At 39.3% G+C, this 18,864-nt stretch overlaps 1 protein-coding gene across 3 annotated transcripts in view; it reads right to left on the reverse strand.

The window, feature by feature from the left end:
- The window catches only part of ulk4 (unc-51 like kinase 4), a 261,384-nt gene that overhangs the window by 72,127 nt on the left and 170,393 nt on the right, over positions 1-18,864 (reverse strand). For all 3 annotated transcript variants that reach the window (XM_059013181.1, XM_059013174.1, XM_059013164.1), the window contains exon 32: positions 11,429-11,534. In XM_059013181.1, the coding sequence (XP_058869164.1) occupies positions 11,429-11,534 (106 nt within the window). The remainder of the gene's footprint in view (positions 1-11,428; positions 11,535-18,864) is intronic.

Consider the following 18,864-nt stretch of genomic DNA (forward strand, 5'->3'; position numbering starts at 1 on the left):
CCACCGCCTTAACAGAGGGTGATGGGGAAACGTACTGTGTAATGGACACTCCACACTTTGCAGAGCTGTGACACACACGTTTCTCCAGCTTGTGCTTTGAGAACTTTGCACAAAGCTCGCAGAAACTGTGGTTAATTAGTGCTTCTCTGGTGTGCTCTGGCCCCAGGCAGGAAGAGCACCTGCCGTGCTTATCCTTAACTGGCAGACTGGCTTTGCATATCTCACAGGGATAAAACCCAGGCATGATGCAAGCAGCAACTGCAGTGTACAGTAATGTACAGTAGATGCCTTAGTCTGCTTAAACAGCCAAAAGGCGGGTCAAGACCCGAACCGAGTACCCACACACTCAGTACGAATACAAGACTGAAGGATGTCTGCTTGTTAGAGCCATAACAGCCTTCGTAATGGTACTGCAAGTAGTCACCAAGACGGCAACGAGATACTATGGGAGAGACTGCAAGCAATCTCAGCTGAAGTGCGTACCTCGGTCAATGCAGAGCTGCTGAGCCCAGCAGCTGTGCTCATTTTTCTGTGAAAAAAAAACAGAAAAACACAAGAGAGAAAGAAATTCTGTCACAGAAAACAGTAATTAAACAATTACAATTCAGAAAATAATAATATCGTTTCCAAAAATAAATATTTTAATTTGAACTCAGCTAAGCAGCCACAGCTAAGCAGCCTGTGAGAAGAGTACAAGTGAGCTGACTGAAGTTGCTTTGGCCCTGGGAAGGGGAGAGGAGCCGTCGGCTTCACGCGGTGCACAAGGCCGCTGTGGGAGGTAACAAACAGGCTGTGTGCAAAAATTTAATGTAATTAGTAAAACTAATACAACATCAATAATTATCGCATTAATTAGTGTAATACACAATAGCGAGTAATATGCAGATAAACGTAACAAGTACTTATCTGTATAGGTTCTCCCATCATGTTCAGATCTCTGAAAGGAAAGATTATGCTGACGTCTGTGCATGCAAGCATCACAGGCTTGGTATATAACCTGATATCTATTCAGGTTTCAGAGTCTTTAGGCAGTAAACACCCAATAGGTAATGGTTACATTTCGTACTTGAAAGGGAACTTCTGTGGAAACTACAGATTTATCTATTTCAGTGAACTTAGGGGGACATATATTAAGCGTTTGCGATGGCATTAAGGCCATAGCGGTGAGTTTACGCCAGCCTTAAAATTGCCCCTATGTATCATGACACTTTCGGCAAGTTAAGGCTGTATTAGCACCGCCAAAATGTGCTCTGCCGTGCAATGCACTCCGCCACTCATTAGCCATGAATTTTAAGGTGTGTCAAGCCTTATATGCATGTGCAAATTGTAAATGGGGGTCATTTGTAAATGAAAGCAGCTGACAGGAAAGAGCATTATGGCAGCAGTCATAGGGGCCCAGTAAATTCACTGTATTTTTAAAAAAAATTCACGAATGACAATAAAAAAACAAGGAATTTCACAGAGTGTCAAGAAACCGATATTTTATATATATATAAAAAAAAAAACACTTTTTCTATTTACATTATATTCTACTGATGTAAGTTGCCTAAGTGTTATCATTGATAGTTCATCAAGAACATCACCCAAAAACCAAGGCTGAAACATTTAAACATTTAGCCTAACTACTGAGTCAACTCTTTAAAAATGTACACTGCAACTTGATTCGCTATCGAAACAATCTTTACAAATGTAACAAACTTTCTGCTGGAAACACCACGTTTAAAATGGTCTGTGTTGGCTACAAAAAAAGTAACAAGCAGACAAAATAGATTTTTTAAAAAACAACCTTGAATGACAAATTCAGCAACATTTTTTAGTTTTGTAAACCTTTAAAACTTATGCTGACACATCAATTAAAATGATCATGTAATTTATACCTTGTTTTGCTGCCTCTAATCCCAAAATATTAAACACGGGAGAAATGTTAACTGCAAACCTGAAATGACAAAAGCGAAGCTTTCGTGTTTTTCTGTATACACACTGTACATTTCTAGTAGTATGTAGAAATGTCATTGTACAGTATGAGGAATTCGCCAATCATGAAGCTGGTATTTGTTTGACCTCGTTGCCGTCGTAACCAAATTTATGGCATTGAGCTGGACTGTGTACAGCTACTGTATGGAGGACAATTTGTGCCAAAAATTAAAAAATAAATAAATAAAAAAAAAATGAAACAAATACATCATAAATAAATAAATACATACATACATATAGTTTTCTATGTAATGAATTTGGTTTTTGTATTTACTTATTCATTCATTCATTCATTCATACATTTTTCATTTTGGCACAATTTTTTCACTCTGGTATTTCTCATTAGCGTCAATCATATTGGAAGGGCGGGACAATCCATTGGTGTGTTCGATTATCTACTAACTGGTCTGCCAGGTCTGAGTCAGCGTAGAATCGAGAAGCAGCAGTAATAATACAGCACACCCTCGCTATAACGCCCTTCATAATAACAAACCTTCGGCTGTAACAAACCTGGCCCCTGGATCCCAACTAAACAATAACAAAAAATCGATACTTTAAACACACTGTCAACACCCCAGTCTGTAGCACGGGAGCCATCTCCACAGTGAAGTTAACTTTTCGCTGTCATAAAACAGTGCGGACTATGTCTTCTTAAATTATTGATCGAATGAAAAAAGGAGCAACACAGGCATATCTGTCGTGAATACGGGTTGTCAGAAAACACGGAAAAAGCACTCTTTTTGGCTTGTTCAGCTACATTGATTAAAGAACAAAAAATGACTCAAGCATCTGATGAACTTTGATATTTCAAAGGTGTGTAGGATTTTATGGCAAATTGTCTGAGGGTTAATTATTGCACCTGCCTCGATATTTTCATCTGTACATGCCAATATCTGTCCTGTTTTGTCCAACAACCACTCTACTCGATACAAAATACAATCGTCATTTTCTAACACCAGGCTGAAGTTGTTTTGGTATTGGACATTCGCAGTACACCATATATTAATACAATTATAGTGTTAGCTTCAACCACACCTACTCAAAAAACTAAACACAGGAATGGTTTGTAATTTACTCTTTGTACCTTGCTAAACAAAAGAAACAAACTATTGCCAGGGTACAATTATCAGTAACAGCTGTGACGCGTGTCCATATGACTATGCATGTAGCTAAATGCGCAAAGGACCCCAGGATTACTGTGAATAGATGAGGTGTAGCTGTACTTCTGTTGAATGTCAAACTTTAACAGATTGTCGCCACCTTTAGTGTTCAGTGTTCCATGCAATGTATTATTTTGGGTGATATTAGGGATTTGTTTCACATAGAAACAAACAAACACCTTCTGTATGCTTCTACATTTAACACAGGAAACCATTTTGTTAGTGCCATTAAATACAACAGACACTGGCACTGGTATGATGGGAAAGAAAAGCCAAACCTCATGTGGGAAAAAGCAGACAGCACTGTCATACCACACACAGTTTCTGTTAATTAGGTTACATACACAATTGCACCTTCATTACTCTAAAGGGCAAGCCTCTGTGGAACACTAAACAGTGTCTTTATCAATCAAGACTACAGTAGTTCTATCAATGGGATCTATTAGCATATTTGTTACATTAAACTTTTTATTTCATCTACACCTGATCTTTTCACAGTAATCCTGGGGTCCTTTGCCCATTTAGCTACATACATAGCCATGTGGACACACGTCACAGCTGTTACTGATAATTATAAACCTGCTTGGAAAAATCCTGCTTTCTGATTGGTTAGCTACGTTCTATTAGCCATAAGTTAATCCCACACAACCTTTCAACGCAGACGCATCACGACAAGCTTTGAATTTAAATTCATAAGCCATTATTCTGTAACGTTTAACCACTTCAACACCATGACGTACACACGTATGTCAATTGAAAACCCACTTACAGTATCATGCCATACCTGCGTACGTCAAGTTTGCCATTCTATTCTATGAGCGGTTTCTCAGTCTAGCATTTCAGGTTTCATTCTCCAATTGCGTGTCATGTAGCGATTCCAGTCTAGCTGTGGGCGTTTAGAAGACTGAGATATATTGCAGGAAGCCATTCAGCTTTTACAAGTATATATATATATATATATATATATAGTGTTTTAAATTATTCTTTTTTTATTTATTATTAGTTTTACTTGTTTAGTTATAGATTATATAGTTTTTAGCGAAAGCTAAACAACGTACATGGTCTTTCTATAATGAGCAACGGGAGTGAAGTTGGTTTGGAGGATTTTGATACCAGCGACAGTGATGCTAACTTATCACTCTGATGATGAAGAGGATGTGGAACCAAGAACAGTACAAACAGAAGAGCATGCAGCTACTTTACAGGTAAGCCAGCTGCAAACAGGAAGCTGTTTGGTTTGAAATGGCAGTACTGTGACGAAATACTATCAAAACATAGCACTGGGTACAATGCGGCAGCCAGATCCATCACAATGCCTGCACAAAGTAGCTGTGAACACGCATTTGTGACTATCCCACCAACACAAGTGAAGCAGACACCATAAAAAGGTATAGGGTCTGCTACGAAAATGAAAACAAAATTAAAGACACAAGAAAAATCTGCAGTGGTTGCGAAGGCAATCCCGGGTTCTGTTGTATTGAACATTTCAATAAATGGCACAGAGCAAGTCGATACTGACACACCTTTTGATGTTTTATTTTTATTTGATAATTACTGTTTACTGATTATTATTGTTATTATCAGCGTTTTTGTTTTCATTGTTAAAAAAAAAAGTTTTTATCTCTATATTGAATATGGGTATGTAGTACACAGCAGCATAAAGGGTTAATGAAAAACACAGTTTAAGTCATTTATTTGTGTATTATTCATCATATGTTAACATTTTATAGCAATTACAGGTTTGAAAACATTACTATTATTATTTTCAAAATCTGGTACCTGGAAGGGGTTTCATTTTTACATCTGGAGCTGAAGTGGTTAATATCTGTAAATGATCATTAATTAAAAAAAAATAAATAAATGACAGACCCACAAATCAAATTTTGATCTTTTTAATAGAAAAACTTTTGACAAATGGTATGAAGATCAATTTCTCCGAATCTGACAACATACAAGTACCAGTAATTAACTTTACTTTAAAAGAAAAATGGCACAGTGGAACAAAAGGAACAGAACTAAATCAACTCAAACTTGAACGAAACAGGAAAAAAAAACACAAAAAAAGCTTCCAAATGGGCTGTGAACATCATAAAAAACTGGCTTCAAGAACAAGGTAAACCTGTTACCTTTCACTTACTTCATCAGGAAGAACTGAACAGTCTCCTTAGTGAATTTTAAGAGAAGAGGTTCCGTAAGAAATAAAGATGGAGAGCAGTACAGCATTTCCAGCTTCATCAGTCTGACAGCTGGTATCAATAGCTTTTTGAATGATCCACCGTACAGCAGAAAAGTTAATTTAGCAAAAGATGCTTCATATTTAACACATCTAACAATGTATTCGTAGCAGTAATTAAAAAACTGAGACGAAGTGAAAATGACAAAGCAATACACTATCCCCCAATAACACCTGCAGACCTGGAGAAGCTAAAAAAAATGTGAAGCCCTCAACCCAAACACAGCTAGGGGAATAATTACAAATGTATGGTTTATACAGAAATGTACTTAATATTTTAATAAATACATGCTATATTTACAATTAAAAGTATGTTAATATATAAAAATAAACATGTTTAAACAAATTTTGGTTTACATTACACTGGAACTATTTTGGTTATCACATGTTAACCCACCCCGTTTTACCTTAATGCTTCATTGTAACCTGGCCCTTTTGTTCTTTCTTTTGTTTAGCAAGGTACAGTAAATTACAAATCATTCCTGCGTTTAGTTTTTTGGGTAGGAGCAGTTGAAGCTGGCACTATAATTGTATTATTATATGGTGTACTGAGAATGTCCAATATCAAAACAACTTCAAACTGGTTTTACAGACTCCCATTCAACTTGACTTAAAGCACATGAATCTGTTCTCGGATAAGATTCCTCTAAGTCACTGTATTGCACAGATTTGTAACGCATAGAAAAAAAAAAATTTTTGCAGCTCTTCTATGGTTGATCGCAGCATTGTAGCTAACTGCAGTCATCGTTCTAGCTGATGCCATCCCCTGACTACACACCCTGAACAACCCAAGGCAAAGTTAGTAGATCATCGATTCACTTACCATATTGTCCCGCCCTCCCAGAATGATTGATGCTAATGAGAAATACTACAGCAAAAAGATAGTGCCAAAATACATAAATACATACATAAATAAATAAATAAATAAATAAATAAATAAATAAATTTTCTATGCAATGTATTTCAATTTTTATTTATTTATGTCTTGATTTATATATTTATTTCGTTTTTTATTTATTTATTTGTTATGTATTTTTTTTATTTTGGCACAAATTATCCTCAATACCACTGTAGTGCTGCTTCTACTTCAAGAAAGTATGAAATCAACAGGGGAGGTGAAGAGTACAGTAATGTACAATACTGTAAGGAAAATATAATTCATATTTTTCATGGTAGGCAGTCAAATACACAATTTCCGTGAAATTAGCGATATCGTGAATGTTCAGGGGCATTTCTTACGATGGAGAGTTCGGGCTCGTAACCTTCCTGAACAACCCAGGAACAGAGGGAGAGTACTGAGAAGAAGGGAGAGTATTTAGGGTCTGCATTACCCTTTCGGATCTCCCTGAGGATGAAATTATAGCTTGATACTGGCTATTTCATTATATATCATTGTTTGTATTGGTTGTATAATAAACTTGGTTCATTATATCCTTTCCATGATGTATATTTTGTTTTATCCGTCATATAATAATAATATAATATAAAGTCAAGACACTTAGTCAACATGGGTCATTGCCTCTCCAAATGACCTACCTATTGTTCAATTGAGGAGGGGCGGTGCTATTTTTCAGATTAGTCTGTGGTACCGTAGCCTATTTTTAGGGTTTCAGTGCAGCGGAATTTTACGCTGTGCCTCAAAACCTTGTATTGGGAAAGCATTTTAATATGAATATATAGTTAGTGGTGATTCATTGAACAGGTCTTGTATTCAGGCAAATTCAGTTGCTCATAACAATATCACTTTTAGTCCAGAGGTTTCTTATCTTTTGCTTTTGCAGTCTTTGCAAATTATAAAATTAATTTCAAACATTCTCTCCTCTCATACCTCCTATTACACTTAAATTAACTTAGACCCGTGCCTGAGATGTTTCACTCACACCTAAAAGAACCAATTATTTTTTTTCAGTCATCTAAAGTGGAACATACCAACCATAACAGCATGAGATACCCTTAATTGTCAGTGTTATTTTTAGTGCTGGGTCAAGAGTTTCCTTGAAGCATGACCTGATTTCTGCATAATGATGCTGTCTCTTTACAAAGGTCTTAAAAATAACCTTCTGTAATGAGTGCTACAGAGGAAATCCAAAGTGAGGAGGAAAATAAATACCTTATTTACACTGACCCTACAGCAAGGTGGAATTCATATTTGCTAATGCAGCAGGGTACGATTTTTCAGACATCAAGCTATAAAACTACATAACAATGTTGGTTTGAATACAACTGGGAAAAATCCTTACCCTAAAGCACTACAAAAAAGGATACCAGCTATATTTCTACAGATAATTTACAGTTTAACCTTAATATCTTACAGTAAGAACCACCAGTTCTCTCCATACTATCATTTTCGTAAATAGCAGTAGAAGGTTCACCAACTTGCTACTAGAAACCACCACAGGGGTGCTTCTTTTTGGCAGGACAGTTTATATATACAGTATATTTATTTATTTGCATATTCATTAATATGCTTCTGTTTCAATGCAGAGCTAGACAATTCTGAACACTCCCAACATGGATCACATATCCCACACACACAGATGGGGACAAATAGTTTGCATGTCTCTTGCTCATTCAGTTAAGAGGTGAAAATGGTATTCCACGGGTACTTCAGTTGATCCATTTGTATGGTAACACCACGTGACAGGATGGCGTGTGTGGTGACGTCAGGCCAGAAGCAGGAATTTAAAAAGATACTGCAGGTAGGGTGCAATGGCGCCGTCTTTATTTTTAAATACAAAAAATAAAGTAAAAGATTTAAACAAAAACACTGTGCTCACAGAGTAAAATAAATATTTTAAATAAAACAAATCACGAACACAAAATGAACGCCAATACAGGTCAAGCTGGGCAAATGCCTTCACTGATCCTGTATATGTTTTTTTTATTTTTTCTCTCTCGCTCTCGCTCCCGTTCCTCCGCTGAACATCCAACCCCCTCTGAGCCGAAAGTGGGTAGGCATCCTTGGGCGGTGTGAGGCAGGCATCCTTGGGCGGTGCGAGGCAGGCATCCTTGGGTGGTGCGAGGCAGGCATCCTTGGGCGGTGCGAGGCAGGCATCCCCGGGCGGTGACGTGAAGGCATCCCCGGGCGGTGACGTGAAGGCATCCCCGGACGATGACGTGAAGGCATCCCCGGGCGGTGACGTGAAGGCATCCCCGGGCGGTGACGTGAAGGCATCCCCGGACGATGACGTGAAGGCATCCCCAGACGATGACGTGAAGGCATCCCCGGGCAGTGACGTGAAGGCATCCCCGGACGATGACGTGAAGGCATCCCCGGGCAGTGACGTGAAGGCATCCCCGGACGATGACGTGAAGGCATCCCCAGACGATGACGTGAAGGCATCCCCGGGCGGTGACGTGAAGGCATCCCCGGACGATGGCAAACTCAGCAGCAGCTCCTCTAGTGGTGGAGGTGGGAGCGGCAAGCAGTCCTCCCACAATGGTGGAGGCGGAACCAGCAGGTATTCAACCTCTGCTGGTGGAGGTGGGAGCGGCAAGCCGTCCTCCCTTCGTTGGTGGAGGCAGAGGCAGATTCTGCTGCTCTGCTCCTGCCGGTGGAGGTGGTGGAGGCAGAGGCAGCTCCTGCTGCTCTGCTCCTGGCAGAGATGGTGGAGGCAGAGGCAGCTCCTGTTCCTCTGCTCCTAGTGGCGGCAGCGGTGGAGGAGGGAGCAGCGTGTAGTCTCCTGGCGACGGAGGTGGGAGCAACGTGTAGTCTCCTGGCGACGGAGGTGGGAGCAGTGTGTAGTCTCCTGGCGATGGAGGTGGGAGCAGCGCGTAGTCTCCCCCTGTTGCACGGGACTGGTGCGGATCTCCCTCACTTGCAGGGGATGGGTGCGGCTCTACCTCACTTGCAGGGGACGGGTGCGGCTCTGAAGGCACAACCAGCAGGCACCTTTCCTCTGCTGGTGGAGATGGGGAGAGCAGGCACTCCTCCTCTGCTGGTGGTGATGGGGACAGCAGACACTCCTCCGCTGGTGGAGATGGGGACAGCAGGCATTCTTCCTCTGCTGGTGGAGATGGGGACAGCAGGCATCCTTCCTCTGCTGGTGGAGATGGGGACAGCCTGCACTCTTCCTCTGCTGGTGGAGATGGGAACAGCTGCCTCTCTGGCTTTGGATTCCCGCGGTCCCCCCGTCTGGGCGCTAGTTCCTCCTTCTCCTCCTCTTCATGGAGAGCGGGGCAGCCAACCACCCCAGTGGCTCCGTTCCCCGCAGGCAGGGCACAGGTTCTCGGCCTCAAGCACGCTGAGGCAAGCCTTCCAGCTGCCCTCCGGCCGCCCCTCCTCCTCTCCTGGCCAGGGGCAGTTGAGGATTGAATGGCCCCTCTCCTCACAAAGCGGGCACTAACTCGCCGTCTCCACCAGGCGGTAGTACTCAACCCAGCGGCCCTCCCTGGGCGCTGGACGCTGTGGAGGTTGTTGGTGCCTTCTGCCCATCTTCCTCTTTCCTCTCAGTCCTTCACCTCCTGGTCCTCCACTCAAAATTAATTTTTCAACAAAAAAAAAAAAAAATGAAATCCTGCAGTACCTTTCTCTGGCCTGTCAGAGGCTGGGGTGGATCCCACGAAGACACCACGTGTGACAGGATGGCGTGTGTGGTGACGTTAGGCCAGAAGCAGGAACTGAAACAGATACTGCAGGTAGGGTGCAATGGCGTTTGCACCGTCTTTATTTTTAAATACAAAAAATAAAGTAAAAGATTTAAACAAAAACACTGTGGTCACAGAGCAAAATAAATATTTTAAATAAAACAAATCACAAACACAAAATGAACAGCCAATACAGGACAGGCTGGGCAAATGCCTTCACAGATCCTGTATATGTTTTTTTTTTTTTTTCTCTCTCGCTCCTCTCGCTCTCGTTCCTCCTCTGAACATCCAACCCCCTCTGAGCCAAGAGTGGGTCTTTTATATTCGTGGCTGGAGCCTTAATTACCTATTAATAAATTAGCTTATTAAGGCTCCAGCCACATTCCCACGAGAGTTCTAGGGAAGGGGTTTTAACCCCATCTCCACAACTACATATTACAAGACCAGCTCTTTTGCTGGTCTCAAACAGTAAATAATAAAAGAAGGACGGTGCTCGACCGCCCGCACATAAACACAATAATGATTGGGACGGACGGCTTTGTCCGCCCGTCTACAAATACAATAATAATAACAATAATAACACTAACAACAACAACAACAACAAAAACAACAACAATACAAAACATACATATATACAAATAATAATACAGGGGCGGGGTGTACTCCGTCACGCACCACTATTGGGATAAGCAGCTTTGTAGGCTACATTTAGAATCAGCATTGTAAATGTACAGCTGTGTCTTAAATGTGCCCTTAAAGCTTAATGAATCAGCTTCTTCGGGCAGTAGAGGAGTTACTGCTCATTACGAACATGTTAAATGTCAGACTTGCTGTTGATACAACCAACCCCCCCCCCCCCCCCCCCACACACATTTCATGAGTGTCTTCATGTTGAAGTAAGTGCAATGCTATGTCTTACTACATTCTCGAATGCTAATGTGATTCAGTCTGCTGTCACTGAGTTAGGGAACCTGAGTGTCAATATTGCAAAGCTAGGATTGTAACCATTAATCTAATCTATTATGCATTGCTTTTATCATTGATACATGCCTTGAGAGATTATTAGTCCTCCAACTCATTCGTGGGAATTCTCGGTAAACAATATAAAAACTCAATACATAGCCAATATATATGTAAAATATCTTGGATAATATTGAGCTAATAGTGTAATGCTTCCTGACCCATTCATTCTTCACAAAGTACTCCTGGAAAGTCCTGTTTTTATCAGACAGGTTAGTGATGCACACTCTGAAAACTCAAGTACCGGTAAGTTCTTGTTTTTATTAAAGAAATGTTTTTTGAATGAAATAGGTTTTAAGGCTAATAAAAATGCTGAATTTAGCCAAACATACTAGGTTTAAAATACTTGATTCTATTACCCAAGGTTCTGAAAAGAAATAAATACATACAGAAAATTAAAAAGCAATACAAGTTACAATTACTATTAAGAGAAGAAATCATTAGAACTACATACCTTCCTTATAGAGAAGTTGTAGATTTGTATCTTTATGGGCAACCAAGTTGTTCAGTAGTGCTATTGCACTCTGCATGGTACCACCCATCACATTGTCCTGGTGTTCCTGTAAAAGTGAAAATAATCAAACAAGATAATTTAAGGAACATGAGAAAAAGTACTTTATACTAAGTTTCCATCTGCACCATGAAATCAGTAAATGAGTCTGTATAACTCAATCTCATCTCTTCCAATATCAAAAAAAAAACTTGTCTCTTGTATAGGACTAAAACACAACAGCAGAAATCATGTAGTGTTTATTGATACTGAATTCCAATGTCACTCAGCATTTTTTTAAAATAACCTAAACACATAATTCTAGCATAATAATGGCATGAAATAGCAGCCATTATATTCAAACAGAGTGGGGGGGAGCACACGGGGAAGTTGCAATGAAATCTATTGGAAACGAGTTATGCATTTTGTTTTTCACATCTTTTCAATGTAAAAACAAGTATCAGAAGAGAAATAAATATCAGAAGTTACATTGAACACTAAATGGTAATGCCATGTTGGTGGTTTGAGTTTGAATAAGGGAGAAACAGGTTAATTTAGTGACGCTGCTTGCAAACAACAACAGTATGTTTTTACTTGAAAAAAAAATATTCCACACTTGCATGAGATTAGGTACATGAGGTAATGTTTTAGGTATGTGAGAATTAGCAATGTACAGCTAGTAGCACTTCCCCATTGCTGACAACCGGGTATTGAGGGAAACTTGTATGGAGGCAGTGAAAAGGATTTTGATTAAAATAAAACACTTCACATTTTCAAAAGATAATATTGTATAGTACAGGAGAAAGATATCTGAAATATTTCTGATTAAAACACATTGTTTTAGAATATCTTTTAAATATAAAAAGTTTCAATGTATAGTAAACAAACAAAACGTAAAAAGTTCTTGATGCATAGTTCACCTCCTAGTCTCTGTGAGTCGCTTTGGGTAAAAGTGTCTGCTAAATGACTAAATAAAAAAAATCATACAATTTCTGTATTATCATTAATAGCGTGTGTGATTTTCATTTGTCTACGCTTAATTATGTTTGTTACTCAAGCATTAGAATGTTAATGTGAATGCTTAAACTGCTAATCACAATGAAGGGAGTGCTGCCATCCTATTAACACTTCTGATGTCATCTGTCAAAGGTTTATTGCATGCTGGTTAAATGCATTAGTAATAGCCATTAAATGGTCTGTAAATAGATTTTGTAGCATTTCCAGTCACAAGATATTAGTATGGCAGGTACTATGGAAACAGTACTTGGCTTGCCTTTACTACTTGAACTTTAAACTAATGGTCACAAAATGTAATCAAAGCAATACAAAAAGCATTCATTTGAACACATTATCTTTCCATTATTTTACGAAGGAGAAACACTTCATGTTTTTGTTTATTTTGTTTTATCATATATAACAGACTTGTTTTAAGACAGTATTATTGGAGATACAAATATTATTTAGATACTTGTATGTGTTATTTATGAAGGGGATGATAACCGATGTTTACATTTCTGATTTACTTATTATTAGAAAGTTCTGCTGTGTTTCAGTTTTTCTAAAACTCAATTTAAGAAATGAAATCAGTTCATTCCACCAATATTTTCAGATTAATTAAATAAGCAATTTTTCTTAAGGCTGACTGACTCAGAAAAAATGCAGACTGATTTATTGCATGCACAGAGAATTAAAGAGATTACGTTTATAAGACAAAACAGAGACCATTTTCTGCCCTGTAGTGAAAAGCAATAGCTTGGTCTGATAACACTTCAAAACGGCAATCTTGCTATCTTGCTTATAAAGTATGTGTGGTGTGGTGTGGTGTGGTGTGGTGTTTATTATGGATGTTTGTCGAGCTGTATTCTTCTCCCAGGTGTTCTTGCTCTTTTGATGATTTCACTGTTGGCGTCTCTTTGGCAGTTTGAGGTGTCGAGCTAGACCCTAGGCTATCATTTGAAAACCATATTTCTACTGTGGTAAAGGCAGCGTTTTATCACCTAAAGAAAATGTCCAGAGTTTGTCGTTTTCTGTCTCCCAGGGATGCAGAGATCCTTGTGCATGCCTTTGTAACCTCTCGATTGGATTACTGCAATGCTCTTTTTTCTGGTCTTCCTACTCGTTCTCTGAATCGTCTTTAGATGGTGCAAAATGCAGCGGCAAGGGTCTTGACAGGCACTAGGCGGACAGAACATATCACCCCGGTCCTTACGTGTTTGCATTGGCTTCCTGTTCATTCTCATGTTGCCTTCAAGATTCTGTTGCTGAAGGCTTTGCATGGTCAGGGTCCTAGTTACATTATGGACCTTCTCAGCCCTTACATCCCTGGAAGACAGCTCAGATTGTCAAACTCTGGACTTCTAAAGCCTTTAGTTCCAAGATGTGTTGCTCTTGGTGGGCGTAGTTTTAGCTGTGTTGCCCCTTCTCTCTGGAACTCTCTGCCCTACTGCATTTGAGACTCCACATCAGTGTTGAATTTTAAATCCACTCTTAAAACACATTTGTTCTCGGCAGCCTTTTTACAGTGATCCTGTTTATTGTAATTATTGTTTTTATGATCTTGGGAATTATTATTTGTTTTTATTTGTATTTTACCTGTTTTTAATGCATTTTTTAATTGACTGTTTATTGTTTGCTTTGTTTTGTTATTATTACTATGTGCAGCACCGAGACACCTTGGTGTGAAGGGTGCTATATCAAATTAAAGTTATTATTATTATTATTATTATTATTATTATTATTATTATTATTATTATTATTATTATTATTATGAGTGCATAAGCAAGTGGTGTGTTTTAAAAGAAGCAATTTTGTTTGATGAATAACCTTGGGTTGTGTCCAAAGATAATTAAACAAAATTAGATCAATAAAAGGGGCTGTTTAATCGGTCAAATATGTTAAACCACAGAAAAACAAAGTACGGAGAGCTACAAGAATGATCATTGATCTGTTGGAGAGGGCTACTGGAAGATACATACAGAATATCCTGCATCTGTAAAATCCTCTATTTCTTCTAGGTTTAGTGACAGATTTTTATATTCTTACTGTTATTACTACTTAGGTTAGGGTGGGGTGGGTACAACATATGTGGTATGCCATACCTTACATACACAAATAAGTGCTGGGTGTACTTTCAGTAATACAGTGCTCCCTTGTTATATGGCATCCCTGCATACAGCAGAACAGGTTATAAAGCAGTATAGTCAATGCCATCACACTAGCACATCTATTCTCATTATAAGACGGAACACAAATTGCATGTTCTCTTACCAATCGCTCCCATACACGGCAAGCACTTAAATGTAATAAACTAAACATACAAATGTGTAAAACTGCATGCTGAAAGATACACTTCCCAATCACTTAAATTCAGATTACTATATATTTTTTTATAGTAATCATAGTGATTTATAGTTTTTATAGTGATCATGACCCTTCAAAGTTTTCTAATTTCTACTTGTGTTAATTTTCTCTGTCAAACTATGGTATTTATACTTTGGCTTCAGATTTCCAGATATGTATTACTGAGCAAGACAGAATACTATACATACTGTAAATGAGCTTGAGGAAAGTGAAAGGTTACATTTTGTAGTTATAATCTGACAGTGCCAGCACCCCACATAGCGGATGTGAAAAACATATCACGCTGTGAGCGACAGATAATCCTTCCTCGTACTGTTTCCACGAGATCAGGGCTATCATTGCCTTATAATATTCAATTAGGTTTCCTCCATTTAGTGTGACAAGGTTTCTGTGTTATGCTTATTAAAACAAGGAGCCAGCTATCCGTTTTATTTAAATACATGTTGGCAAATGAAAATGCTACCTGCTTCCTTTTGTGACAGTTAAATGCCAGATCTCTAAAGAAGCATCTGTACAAAACTTTGCACCATTTATCACAGCAATATAATAGACCTTTGGCCCACATCTGGCCCACCTGCAGCTACTGTTATCGCTTTAATGATGATTTCTTTACATTTATGATTAAACAAATATTTTCGTCTACAGCCAAGATAATTAAGACATAAGTAAAGTCTCATTCAGCTCCAGCTAAGTTCTGGAGATGGCAGTCACCCAGGCAGCATCTCCTGTGTCCACACTAATGAGAGAAACAGCAGACAGAGTCTCCCTGACTTATTCTCTGGAGGGTTTCTGCATTAAAAGCAGACAATAGACTGAACAGTATTAAAGCTCTTCTACCATCATTTCTTTTTTAAAAAAAAGACTGGCTTGTAATCCATGCCTCCAGTGATTTCAGACTTCATTGTTATCGATCCAAATGCTCTTCTGTTTGCTTTTAGCAATATGCTCTTGAAAAAAAACATCCAGATGTGAGCATGACAACTGCCTAACACAGTGAATTTTGAATATCCAGAAATCTGTCACAAGACAGTTGCAGAATTTTGTTTTATACAACACTATTAAATGTTCCTCTATTACTCTTTTAGAATCCGTTAAAGCTCAAACTATTGCATAAATATAGTATTTTCATATATACTGTACAATGTCATGAGCAAAGGGAATTGCATAAATTATTATTATTATTATTATTATTATTATTATTATTATTATTATTTATTTCTTAGCAGGCACCCTTGTCCAGGGCGACTTACAATTGTAATAAATAATATGTACCACATATGACATAACAGGGAGACTGAATCGTAGGTAGAAATACTGCACCATATAAAAGGGTAGTAGCATATGTTCCAGAAGTATGTGAATGATTATTACATACAATGACATTTTATATATTTTCCATTGCAGCTGACACACTGGTTCTGTCGCTAGGACATTTGCATCTGTGTCTACTGATAGGCTTAAAACAATCACGTGGACTGAAGGGAAGGCTCGATGAACTTTGAACCTGGATGTGACTGTAGTTAGGAGTGAAAGCAGAGACAGCTAACTGTGTGAGTTGAGTAAAATTGATTGAAATGGAATTTGGTAAGAGATCATGCAAGACAGACGTGCAGGCTGCAATGGAGTTTTTGAGACTGGGAGTGATTCTGATTACTCCGGTGGTGGGGAGGATCTGAATTTAGAGCAGTGGTGCGCAAACTTTTTATATGTGACGATGCCACAGATATTAAAACGTTAGCTATTGAGAGTGTATGTAGAAATTCAGGGCTCTCCAGACATGAGTTAGGTGGTGCCTGTCCTCTTCAGATTTATGAGGCCTTGGGTGGAAATCAGGAATCATCATAACCTGATCCAAATAGAACTCTGTTATCACCTTTGGTAGAAACTGGGGGTCAGGCCTGCAGACAATCCTGTACTTGAAAGACTGGAAGCTGTCAATAACCTAGCCATACCTGTATAGGCTTGAGAAGTGGATGTTTGCAAGTAGGAAATGGGCAAGTAGAAAATTGTTAGAAGGTCCAGATGGTTTATGTTAAGGCATTTTTGTTTTGGTGACCATGTGCCCTGGACCTGAGCTTCCGATAAGTGTGCTCCCCACCGTATTAGGGAAGCATCCATGTGCAGAGGGAGGGCGTGCAGACAGTGGCAGACCCATGTTCACACAAAGGGAAAGTTGCCACCTCTGTTGCAGCACCTGGATGTGGAGGAAATCTGGAGCAGTGGGGTTCTAGGAAGAAAAGAGACACATCTATGTGTCTCATGTGCAATTTTGCATCTCTTACCAACTACAGCCATGTGCCCCAGAAACTGCTGAAATAATTGTGCTGTTGGCCTGGACTTTATTTTGAAGTGACCTGCCAGCTGTCGGATTGTGCTCACCCTCTCGGTGAGATATACTATTATATTGAACTGGGCCCATATGAAGACTAGAGACTGTGCTGGGAAAATAAAATATTTTTCTCTGATGACCAATAGGCCCAGATTTGAAAGAGATGTAGGACTTTGTTCCAAGGCATTTTCCATGGAGGGAGCCTGCACTAACCAGTCGTCTATATAGGGGTAGACGTGGATGCCCATGCCTCGGACATGCACCACCACTTCTGCCATCACCTTGGTAAGAAATCCTGAAAGGAACTAACTTAAACTGGTACTGACAATCCCAGAAATTCCTGTGCATGGGAAGAAAGAAGTAGGTATCCTTCAGATCTAATGAAAGACCCGAAACCTGAATAAGATATATCGACAAGCCTGTGACGCAGTCATGGCCCATCCCTGAGGAAATAAATATACTGTGCCCACAGACATCAACGTAATTTTTCCTTCAAGCCTGCTGCAATCATGGACACAGAGACCTTGAAGGTTAATGGTTAAATTTCTATTTCAGGGAACCAGGGTTATGATAATACCCTAACATTCCCTTTCAAGTATGTAACCATTATCGTATTGCAAGGGCAATATTGCAGAATGACTGGAATGCTACAAGGCTAAGCCAAGAGGCTGCCTTGTGCATTACCATTAGGAACCCCAGTAACAAGTAGCTAGGATTGAGGGTGAAACTCACCTCTATGCCTGTGTTGTAAGGGTCGACTGAGAAACTGCCCTTAACCAGGGTTTTCAGGATCCATGAATAGGGTCCTGCGTTTTACGCAACCTGTTTTCTTTTCAATTGTAATTCAACTGCTATACCCTAGATGTCCCTGCAGCCACTCCAGTTATAGTAATCGAATTCACAATTAAGAAATCAACACATTACACTTTGACTAATTAGAAAAATAAAAGCTAACTAGAGTTGCTAGCAACTATAAAGGCTTCCAAGCAGTTATCGTGAAATTTTAGCGCATTGGTTAGCGTACTGTGTACAAAATTTTTCACAGCTGTGGTATTTACTGTTCATGAGAAGAAGACTTTTGAAAATTGCTCAATTTTCATTTAATCCAAGATGGTTGCCACACCATGTGACCAAAGGCCGCCATATTGACCACGGCACAACATCCCATAGTCCTCTACATCCATGTCAAATTTTGTGCATTTTGGTGCAGCCGATCAGACGTTATAGGCAGTTTTATAGCCAGGTGCGTATGTTGATGATGTCATGCATCACCGTTTGACCTTAAGGAGAGGTCAGAGGTCACGGGCGATGACATTTTTTCATAGAGCACATATGACTTCCTATAAGTGTTCCATTATAACTTTGACCCTGTCGGCACGTCCTAGGAGTTAAAATTTCAACGTAAATTCCAATATGGCCGCCGCGCCGTGTGAGCAATCGGTTTCAATCTTCAGCAGTTATTACTTTCCAACGGTCTGTACAATTGTGTTGACACTGAAGAGCACAAGTGCAACAGTGTTCTTGTTATGGGTTGCAAAAGTTTTTTTACAATTATCAATATGGCCGCCAAACCATGTGACCAAAATGTGTCATTTTCATATCACCAGTACTTTACGTGAGTCTCTATGGTCATATGAAGTTTGGTCATATACAGTTTCATGACTGTAGTGTATTGCACCTTGGATTTATGCACGAATGTATGAAAATAGAG

This window comes from Acipenser ruthenus, chromosome 3 (assembly GCF_902713425.1).
Source record: "Acipenser ruthenus chromosome 3, fAciRut3.2 maternal haplotype, whole genome shotgun sequence".
In the NCBI taxonomy this organism is placed as follows: Eukaryota; Metazoa; Chordata; class Actinopteri; order Acipenseriformes; family Acipenseridae; genus Acipenser; species Acipenser ruthenus.